This window comes from Pomacea canaliculata, linkage group LG9 (genome assembly GCF_003073045.1).
Source record: "Pomacea canaliculata isolate SZHN2017 linkage group LG9, ASM307304v1, whole genome shotgun sequence".
In the NCBI taxonomy this organism is placed as follows: Eukaryota; Metazoa; Mollusca; class Gastropoda; order Architaenioglossa; family Ampullariidae; genus Pomacea; species Pomacea canaliculata.
This window is the reverse complement of record NC_037598.1, coordinates 1,523,748-1,535,089: the sequence shown is the minus strand read 5'-3', so window position 1 is coordinate 1,535,089 and position 11,342 is coordinate 1,523,748. Positions and strand designations below refer to the sequence as shown.

General features: G+C 37.9%; 1 protein-coding gene across 6 annotated transcripts in view; it reads left to right on the top strand.

Moving 5' to 3' along the window:
- The first annotated feature begins 465 nt into the window (after positions 1–465).
- LOC112571742 (voltage-dependent calcium channel subunit alpha-2/delta-2-like) overlaps positions 466–11,342 on the top strand; it is a 62,604-nt gene continuing 51,727 nt past the window's right edge. For 4 of the 6 annotated variants that reach the window (XM_025251001.1, XM_025251000.1, XM_025250998.1 and 1 more), the window contains exons 1-8: positions 468–888; positions 1,671–1,752; positions 2,980–3,099; positions 3,882–3,941; positions 7,921–8,053; positions 8,521–8,710; positions 8,848–8,898; positions 10,384–10,483. In XM_025251001.1, the coding sequence (XP_025106786.1) occupies positions 644–888; positions 1,671–1,752; positions 2,980–3,099; positions 3,882–3,941; positions 7,921–8,053; positions 8,521–8,710; positions 8,848–8,898; positions 10,384–10,483 (981 nt within the window). In that variant the 5' untranslated portion in view covers positions 468–643. Of the gene's footprint in view, positions 889–1,670; positions 1,753–2,979; positions 3,100–3,881; positions 3,942–7,920; positions 8,054–8,520; positions 8,711–8,847; positions 8,899–10,383; positions 10,484–11,342 lie in introns of all 6 variants that reach the window. The other 2 variants (XM_025250996.1, XM_025250997.1) reach the window with 2 other exon arrangements.

The following is an 11,342-nucleotide window of genomic DNA, read 5'->3' as shown; positions in this document are numbered from 1 at the left end:
TACTGAAGCAGGTGTTCCACATCATATTGTCTTTGTCATGTGTGTGGGTGTGGAGGGATAGAAATCCGTAGATCTCTCTATTTACGTGTATATATTTTCCTCCATAGAGCAAAGTATTCATCATGGTGCTGGAATTTGAGCTGACAGAAAGGGGAAGGCGGGGAATTGATGTTTTACCCCAAGCCAGCAACTAAGGCCATATCACTGCAAAACAGTCACCCCTGTGAAACCCCGGTTTTCACATTTTTCCAGACGAGTAACCGACCACTTTCAAAAATTCGAATTGACCGAATACCCTCCCAACTCTATCTACCTAAAGCTCCCATAATATATATATACGCATTCTTTTATTTTGGCGCATTGTGCTCGCGTGCTTACCAGTCATACCTTCACGTACCACGGGGACGTAAACAAATACCACATGCAGAGAAAGAGCAGCGTGCCCAAGACGAGAGCTGAACCCAGGACAACCAATCCCCACTGTATTGGCGACAGGTGCTAATCGTCGCACCACCGGACCAACCAAAGGTCAAAAGGTTGACTTCAGTCTGGTCATTCATTGCTAAGCAACAAAGAATCTGAGCGAAGATACCAGCACGTGCAAACCTCCGCGGCCTGGCCTCACGGTGCGGTCGCTGAACAAATGGCTGACTGGCGTCGACAGTTCCAATCGATAACTGGCACAACGCAGCCCAGAACGGGCCTCACAGTTCACGTCTGCTCCAGCAGCCGACAGTTGCAGGTGATGGCCACGAAAGCGAGGCTCGTGGGATGCACAACTATGGCGGCTAGTCGATGGCAGTGCAGCATGAAACAACTTTGGTTTTGTCTCATTGTCTTTGGGCAGCCATTGCTTGGCAGCGCCAAGGTTTTCCCGTCGCTCGAACAGTAAGTAAAGGTGTAACCTTGGAGAGAAAGCTTGTGAGAGCCAGGAGGTCGCGAGAGTCCGACATTCGTAGCATTTGATGCGCGTGCTGCTCGTGCTCTGGTCAAGTATGGTCATGGCCATAGCATCCGACTCCTCACACCACGACAAACACCGAGACCTGTTGCTGACTAGGAGTGCTTGTAGAGCGGATGGAAGGCAATTATGACATTTTAAATACTGAGTGACATAACGGGACTAAGAAAATATTTTCATTCCGCAACTGAAGCAGTCAACATCACGGTGTATGCCCTGTACTTAAAGTCGATCACACAAGTGGACAGCTCTGACGACTGTGTGATATAGATGCCTGGTGCAGTACAATCGCAAATATCACTGAACATTCTACAGAGCTTAAACGTTAGCAGGTGTTTGGTTAACTTGAAGGGAATCAAATAATCGATATTATAAATACTCAGATCTGATCACATTGGTACCTGCACAGATGTGAAGACCGACAGAAACATTCAACAAATAGCAGGTTACATAACCTTTAAGTATGTGTATAATACGTTAAAAGAACATTTCAGCTTAACTGTAAGGAAAATTTTGCGTTGGCTACATGAACACTTTAGAATACATGTTGGTCTACACTATTGTTTTAGCAACACTGATCTTTGTAACAAAATGAGTTTAAAATTAGTAGACCAGAAATAATTTCATTCAGCAAAACAGTTTCATTTTGCACGATTTATGACCGTTTTTTGTGAACTAATCCCACTCCTCCCCCATCCCCTCATTTCAGTGTACAGGTATGGGGTGACAACTTCAGGCAAGATCTCCTATACAAGCTGAACGTTTTCACAGGGCATGCTGCTCTAGTTCAAGTAAGCATTTTCCTTTCTTCTATTTTATACATTGTACTTTTTAATAAGATTCATTACCCTGGAAATGAAATATGAAGTGATTATTAGCAATCACATGTGTGTTAATTTTTATTATGCATGTTCGTGAAAGTACATTTTCCATTCGAGGGAGGATATCATCTTTACGACTATCTAATTTACTACGATGCAATTATTATTTTGCTATCCTTTTTCCAATACGAAATATTAAAGTAACTTTAGTAAGTTATTGTATTGTACTAAATTTAATGTCTGTTGTATAGAAATATATCTAAATCTTTTAAGAGCACATGTAAAGAAAATTTGGGAAGAGGCTCTGAAAATATGAACAGTTTGGAATCAAGACTGAAAATATGTTCATGTTCAAGGCTTTTTCACGTGTCACATTCTATATTAATCTATGCATATGAAAGTTGATATTTCATTATTACTCATAAAATTTCAGTTACACAGTTTTACATTTTTAAAAAAAAAAAAAGCATAGCACTAATAGTTAAAGCAGTTTTTCAATCTCAGTTTAAAATCATGATATTACTAGGATATATGTAAATTGGTATATGCTTTTTTCTGCTGTGTACTTTTTATTATTATTATTAAATTAACTTTGCTAAGCTATGCTTGAAGCAGAAAAAATCAAATCATAGAAATGCTTGTTGACTTACAGCGGCGGCATTTGGGAGTGGCAAATGGGGCAGCCGCCCCAGGCCCCGCGCTTCAGCCCCGAGGTCATCTTTATGACTTATTGCTAGCTGTGTTAAACAAGTTGTGACAAAAAAATTGACGTTCAGAAAACATTTCTAAGTTCTAATTAAGCAAATTATTGAACCCATGTCTTCACGTCAAACCCAACAATAATAAGCAGTTTATTAAGCTATCGTCACCATATTCGCTTTATAAGAAAACACCGCTACTGTCACAAACGGTGGGAAAGGTTACAAACAATTAAGACATTAAATTCGTGTGTTATTTCGCGAAATCGATCCAGCCTATCTAACTGCCTATAAATCAGTGCTTCTGGCATCATATCAATAGAGATATTGATACACATACTCCATTACCCCGGCCCCGTGCGGATGGTCGGCCCCAGGCCCCGCGTATTCCTAAAGCCGCCTCTGTTGACTTACTACACATTTTTATAAACTTTAATTTTAAAGTTGATGCAGTGACCAAGCAGAAGGTCTTAACTTTACCTTTTATCTCCTATTTCAGTCGTACAACAGTGGTTCAAAGAATGGGATTAACTTCCAGCTGGTGAATGAGACAGCTCTAGTAGAAAACATGTCTTCTAGTCTCTCTGCCATGCTTAGTACGAAAATGGAAGCCCTCTGGGTGAGTTGAGTTTGCTGAAATACAGATTTAGGTCTGTGTTTGAATGTTTGTCAGGCTCATTTATTCTTTTATCTGAGAAGAATAAAAGTAATTCTTTCTTTCATTTATTACTAAGTGTACTGTAATAGTTCCTATACTATGTGGTTACAATGATTTTGATTACGCGATGTTGAATGAGGATAATGACATTCTTCTAACTTCTTAATTTAGAAGGAAATGTTTTGCAGACAGTATGGTAGTTCTATTATTTTATATTCCTGTTTCATTATTTTGGCTGTTTATTTCAGTTTCCTTTTCCCATCTTGGTGAGATGTGTGACGTGAAAGTTTATAGAGCTGGTTGAGAAAGAATATGCTCATGCTAAAATTAGTGCCCAACCTAAGTTCATGCATGGAAGGCCAATCAGGAGTCACTTGACCCAGCATATGCGTGTGATTTTTCAGTGAAAGTAAAAAGTGGCAGAATTACACAGTTACCTAGGGAGAATGAACCACTTGCATTACATTGCCTTTGTGGTCACTGAGCAAGGGTGACATCCATGATGCTGGTTGCTGATGATAAACTAGACTTTCCCACTTTCAGTTTTAAAATTTTTTAATTTCACTCAGTCATTGATAGTTTAAGTAATTGCAGTAATGTTGAACGTGAAATAATTCATTGTTGATATTGATAGTTTAGGTAATTGAAATAGTGTTGAAGGTGAGATAACTCATGTTGGTATTTACAATTTACATGACTGCAGTAGTGTTGAAGGTGAGGTAATTTCACCTTGGTATTTACAGGCACTTGTCCATGCAGCCGAAGATGCTGCAAAGAAATATGTGCCAACAGAGAAGCCAGAAGTGAGTGATATATTATTGCAAAACATTACTGGAAAGTAAAATTATTTTTTAAAAACTTTATATACTTTATAAAAAGATACTTATTCTTGAACTTGTGGTGAATGCATCGATACAAGCCTTTGTAAAACTAATACTTTTTTGTGAAAAAGATTTCAAACTATCAATTCCTGCAGCATTACCTTAAGTCACCTTTCTGTAGTAGTAATGCCTTATAAGATTTCAAGATGTTTCCTGCCGAATTACCTAAGTAACTTCTCTGTAGTAGTAATGCCTCGTAAGATCTTAAGATATCATGTCTTGCAGCATTGCTTGAGTAGTTTAGTTTAGTCCTAGTTACTCCTCGAGGAGAATAGGGCCGCAACAACACCTTGCCAGCAGACTCGGTTTTGGGCAGCCTACTTCAGTTGGGCCCAACTAGAAAGCATGAAGTCTGTGTGGAAGAGTGAAAGTGCAGAGGAGCTCACCTCACAGCATTAGAGAGCTAAGCAAATGAATTACATTCCTGACTAGATGATTTTAGATTTTTTTAGATTTATTCCTTGTTACTCCTCGAGGAGCATAGGGCCTGAACAACACCTTGCCAGCGGACCCAGTTTTGGGCAGCGCCACCCTCCTCCCACCTCAGTTGGGCCCATGTGGTTCTGATGTCCTTTGCCTCGCTCTCTGTTGTTCTTTTCCAAGTCTGCTTCGGTCTCCCAACCCTCTTCCTCTGAGGGTTCCAGTCAAGTGCCTGCTTGGCAATGGTGTCAGCTGGTTTGCGCAGGGTGTGTACTATCCAGCCCCATTTGCATTTTTTGATGTCTTGGCTAGTGGCATTCTGGTTGGTTCTTTTCCACAGGCTGCTGTTGGAGATCTTTTCAGGCCATCTTATTCCCAGGATATGGCGTAGGCATCAGTTGGTAAAGGTCTAGAGCATACCTGGGCAAAGACCAGCCCGCGGGCCGCATACGGCCCGCCTCCTGTCTCTGACTGGCCTGCCCGCCCGCCCGCCAGTATATATACTATATATACAGTATTGGGTAAAACTGAGTTAACTATATTAGTCCGGTCCTCTAAAACCATCCCAATTTCTCATGCGGCCCCTTGGGAAAATTAATTGCCCACCCCTGGTCTAGAGCTTGCTGTTGATGGTATTTGTCACTCTCCAGGTTTCAGAACCATACAGTAGGACTGCCTTCACATTGGTATTGAAGATGCGGGTCTTACTGCTAAAGGATAATGCTTAGGAGTTCCAGATGGGGTGTAGGCTGTTGAACGATATGGCTTTTGATGTCATTGTCCACTCTTTGCACGAACTAATAGCCCTGGACTGCTGGCAGACGATTTTTTTTCAGTTAACTGTTACAACTAGGCATGAGACAAGAAAGTGTCTGGTATTCACATTTCAGATAAACTACTAAAATGAGGCATGATACAAGAAAGCTTCCAGTTTAGTCACATTCTTTGTTACTGCTCGCCAAGACTAACAGTGGAGAAGTTTGCAAGAGGCTAAGCGTTGGTCTTGACAGACAGATAGAAATCCTCCTATACACATCCTGGGACCTTGTTGACAATCCTCTCCAGATATGTAAAGCCATCTGTTTCCAGGATGTTGTCTTCTTGAAGTTGGATTGGGAGTTCCTGCTTGTTGTTGATCCTCATCACTTCGATTTTCTTTCTGTTGACATTGCATGAGTAACCTCTCTGTTATAGTAGTGTCTCATTAGCCCATACATGAAGCGCTTAAATCAGTTGCCGTTTTTGTTATATTAGAGCAGTGGTGCTCAACCTTTTCTCGCTCGAGGGCCTGGCTGGACATGCTATAAAATCTTGCTGGCCAGAATATGGTGGTTGTGCTAGAATCATGATGTTAAACATGAAATTATGTTGTTTCTGGTTAAAATAAGCAGGCCGGATGAGAGACCTTCCTGGATGTGGCCCGCGGGCCGTAGGTTGGGCACCCCTGTATTAGAGGTTAGAGTTTAGGTCAGTGAGTGTTGACTTTTTTCCTGAAAAAAACTGGTTGAATTGCATCCCATTCTTGGAACAAACTATTTCTACCACTGTATTTTATAAGCAGACTTATTCTACCGATATATTATAGAAGCAAACTAATATTAGCACTGTATTCTGTACACAGACAAGTGCTAGCATGTTGCATTCCATAAACAAATTAATTCTAGCAATACATATTATAAACAAATGCAAGCACTGTATTCTGCACATAAACTAGTGCTAGCATGTTGCATTCTATAAACAAATTCTTGCAATTCTATAAAGAAAGTAAATTTAGTACTGTATTCTGTAAACAAGCTAATCTAAGCTAAACTAAGTACATCTTTAATTTGCACTGAGAAGTCATGAGTCTCGAAACGAGCAAAGAAAGCATTAAGAACATTAAGTAGGGCCGTACTGTCAACGCCTGAGATTGAGATTTTGGATTTCGACCCCTTACTCCAATCGTCAATATTGGCCATCATCCTCAATCAGAAGACTGCATGCTCAAAGGTTTGCTTGTCTATTGACAAACAAATGTGTATTACAACTGTGTATTAGACTATAACGTAGGAGATAAGAAAATTACCTCACTGGTAAACATGGTGCACTTCTAGAGTGCTACACATGAAAGACAGACTGCCAGAGAAATTTTGATTGTAAAATCAGGCCACACTGGTTGAATTTAATTTTCTGTAAAGTTAATCAAGCAATTGAAAATGGGAGAGTGGATCAGGGAACAGGCATTCCTTCTTGGCATGAGAATATCATGTTTGATTTTTCTCTTTTTTTATTTACATAGCACTGGTTAAAACTGTTTTATTTCATTAGTTTGGTAGTCAATAAAAAGGCAGTAGGGAAAATTTTTTATCTGTAATTGTCTTGTACACAAGAAAACGACTTTATAAAAATTGCTTTGGGTTGATTTGGAGCATATTTGACCTTCCTCTAACATTTCTTCATTATTTTGATAAAACATGGATAGATCATGTTTTGGAACAAGGTTATGAATTTTTAAAGGAAGTTTATGTCAAGTTTTTTAAAGCCAACACTGGTGGAAAAAATATGGGTTTTTTTTTTTAATATTCATAACTTCCATTCTTTGGCACATTTACCTGCTTAACAGCAAAAAGTAATGATGATGAACATTTATCTATGCACTGAGAATAAAAGTGAACATTTGTCAAACACATGCATAACTGTGACATTGTATAAATAACAGAGAAAAGGTGCACTGCTTTAAAAAAATATTGCCTTGATTGACAGCAACATTTGAAATGCTTGTAACAATTATCCTACAAAACTACTGGGTTATTCATTCAGCACAGGTACTGAAGTCATGTACTACTCTTTGTCTTTGAGAGTTTGCAAACTAAATCAATTTTACTCATCTAAATATTTAATAGTAGAATGATCAGCAGCTAAACATTGACATTTTGTAGAATGAAAACTTTTGACAGTGAAAGGCAGTTTTGATGCTTATGAGCTTTGCTAAAGCTGGAGGCACCTGGGGTCTGCTGCAAATTTTCTGGTCAATTTAGTCACAACATTTGCATTTGCTCTGCTTAAAAAGTTTGCAAAAAAAAGGAAAAAAGGTTAGTCATAATAAACTAACTGAGATTGAATTTTGTTACATAGAACAATATTTTGAGAATTTTTCCCACAGTAAGCACAGACAATTATTTAGGTACTGTACACAGCAATGAGCCAATATCAAAGCAAAAGAGGTTAAACAGACAATTAAGGTCTGTTTATGCATGTGTAATTCTCCAAAAAAGGCAGACAAGTTCTCTTTATAGTTTTCTGTTGATATTATGGTACTTTGTTTTCATTTGTAGAACATTTTTGTAATGGACTTAGTATATAGAAAAATACAGGCTTGAAAGTATAGGATGCAGAAGTAGAAGTGAAGTCTTGTCATTATTTTGGAGCACTTTCTCAAAGTTACCACAAAAAAAAAAAAAAGGAAAACAGAAAGGAAAAGCATTTTTAAATGTGTCCACAGAAAGTTAATGGGAGCCACTACAAAAATGCTAAAAGTATGCCTGACGTGCAACTGGTGTACGACAAGCACTTTAAGCAAGAAGTCAACTTTACCTTCTCCAGTGTGCATATTCCAGTGGAGATATATGATGGAGGTTTGTATCAGTCTTGTTTGGAGAGAAATTTGTTATACTTTGTATTTCAAAAATATGCTCTTTTTTTTTGTTATTCAAAGGGGCAGGAGAAATTCAAAGGGACAGGAGAAATGTTGATGTAAGGGGTAGTTCTATACATGAGTAGCCATATCTGCTGTCTTATAGTTAGCAGGACGTTTGTTCTTATTTTATACAAGATATCAACATGCCTTGTAGTTCCTAGCCAGATTTAAGTTTTCTTGGTATTATTTGCAGCATCTTTTTGTCAATATGCACAGGAAGTACATTAGAGTGATAGCCTTATATTTTATGAAGGCGTTTTTTTTTACAGACTGTGAAGTTTTTTTTCTTTGTAATTATTAAAATCCTGCAGCCTGTTCTTGAAAGGTTCTTTCTTAAATAATAGCTTTTCTCTTTATTGTCACTATAAACAGAAAGTATTAATCTGGCGTTGACCTTTTGGACAGATTCTGACATCCTGAATGGCTTGAACTGGACGTCACAGCTGGATGAGCAGTTCATGAAGAACTTGCAGAACGACAGGACCATGTTGTGGCAGTATTTTGGCTCACAGACCGGTTTCATGCGGACTTATCCAGCAAGCAGATGGGAAACTCATGGAGACGTTGACCTCTTTGATGTCCGCAGACAATCCTGGTTTGTTTTTACTCATCATTTGCATATGTGCTTATATGTATACATCAATACTTGTATATATACAAAAACAGAATACAGTGATGTCACAACTGCTGTGATAGCTACCGATCATCTATCATTATTGTTTTCCTTTGCAGGTATACCCAGGGCTCCAGCTCTCCCAAAGATATGTTGATACTGATTGACACGTAAGTTCATATAACTACTTGTGCAAGTGTCTAAAAGCCTTAAAAACACTGGAATCAAAAGACATAAACAGACCTTGAAGTTTTCAAAGTAATAGATTGATGATAAATTTAATCTAGTAAATTTTTATTTAACCCATACTCACTTTTGCTCATCAAAGCACACCATTTTATGAATGTTTAGTTTGATCAAATGGCCAGGAGACATGTTTCTATAACATTTCCTCATTTCTTAAAAATACTGGGAAAATGTCAGACAACAAGAACCCTATTTCCAAATTCAAATACATCTACCAGCATCCCAACATGCTGGTACACTGACCAAAACTACTTTGAAGTTCTTCATTCAATATTAAAATTGAACACGCCATAGTAAAAGTAGATTAAAACCATGAAAGTTCTTAGCTGAATATTAGGATTGAATATGCGACAGTGAAGGTAGTGTAGAACTACACAAACATTCTTGACTGAACACACTAGAGTGAAAGGTAGAATTCATACTTCATTTAGTAGGCTCATACCCATGACTGAAGGGAGGTAAACATGTCATATGCAAACGAGAGGGAAAGATAGAGTAACAAAGAGTACTAGGATAGAAAGATAGATAAGATGGAAAAAAAAAAACCAACCCAGAATGAATTAAACTGGCAGCCCTTAAAAACAGTGAACATGCACATACAAAACACAAGATCATACAAATATCTAGTATAGTGTATACAGATTACTTTATCAAAAAGAGAACTTAGAAGATTACAAATATTTGTTTATAAATGATGCATATTAGCATCCATGTGCTGTTAAGGATATTTCTGAATTAACTGCAAATGATTGTATAATATTTATCTTGCACGATTCTTGGATGTATGCAGCCTTTAATTTCTTTTCCTCAGTACACAGCTTAGGAGCTTGGCAAATCAATATCTATATATTTCCCTCTGAAAAACTTTTGATGTCATTAACAAGTACACACTCGCATGTGATTTTTTAAACTCCGAAATTTTAATATCCTGATACCAAACCAAACAAATCTGAAAGTGTCCATCATCATTCTCGAATTGAACATGATGAGATATTTTAAGTTTAAGTTTAATGGCTGTTATTTGAAACTGCTGGGCAGACATTGACCATGTAGTATACAGGGTCAGATATCCCACAACGTACAATGCATATGTTATACCTCCTGAGAATGTCTACTTTTATTGGAATTAAAACCCCAAGTGCAGATCTTGTAATATCTCAGTAGTGACAAGTTTTTATATCCACAGATTTTGTATATAGATTTTTCTTACTCATTTTCTAACTCACAACTTTCTCGGAATCTCCATATTCTTATATTCGCATTGATTTTTTTTTAAAGTGAGCTTTGTTATCTACATGTTTTTAGTAGTGTGTTGAAGGTGTGGTATTCTATTGCCATGGTAAAATATGAATGAATTCCAGAGGTCTGTGCATCGAACAAGTTGCTGGATGTGTTGGTTTCTTGTGCAGGAGTGGGAGCACCCATGGACAGGCTTTGCAGTTGATGAAAAATGCAGTGAAGTCCATTCTTGATACACTCGGTGAAAATGATTTTGTCAACATTGTTAGGGTGAGTACTGTGGACCTTGTAAATGTGAGAGTTGAAAGGCATAACAATCTCAATATTTTCCTAAATGTCTGAGCATAAATTATCTGTATGGTGACTTCCTCATGTGGCAGGGGTCACCCCAATGGCTGCTGTCTTCTTGACTGTTCTCTGGACTCCAGCTGTTTGGCATAATGCTATCTGGGATTTGTACTGAAGACCATATTTACTCAAGTGTTCTCTGACTGTAGATGCACGGTCAAGTTAGTGCTAGACTTTGTAGGAGATTTCCAAGTCCCTCTAACAGTTGCCACATGAGAGCGCTTTATTAATATTCAAATTCACGTTTCTTAATTTTCACACAAAGATCATCAGCAGTTTATAATACGTTCATGACAGTACATTTGGTCCATGTTCTTTTTCTGTTTCTGGTCCACTCACCAGGAATGAATTACCACTCCATATTCACCTAAAACTTACTTTCACTTCGTTCATAATATTTTTGAAATGTTGTATTTATTTCCTCCTATAGTGTGTGCGTGCGCGCGAGCACACACAGGGGACATGTGTGCATGTCTGTGCTGATCTGTGCAAGTGTGTGTACATGAATTGTAGCTAGAGAGGGTGCTTTATTTATTATTATTATAATGTTTTGTTATTATTATCATAATGTCTATCAACAAAGTTGATTCATTTGTTTTAACTACCAGTTTGCACTAATTACTGTTATTAATTCCATATACAAGTTTATTCACTATTTAGCCTCATAGAACAGCAGCTTCTATTGATGTTACTTTTGTTTGGCGGGTGAACATTGCACATGATCAATGTTCTTGAAACTGACAGTACAAGAGGATTAAAATGTGCAGATCTCCACTTTTCA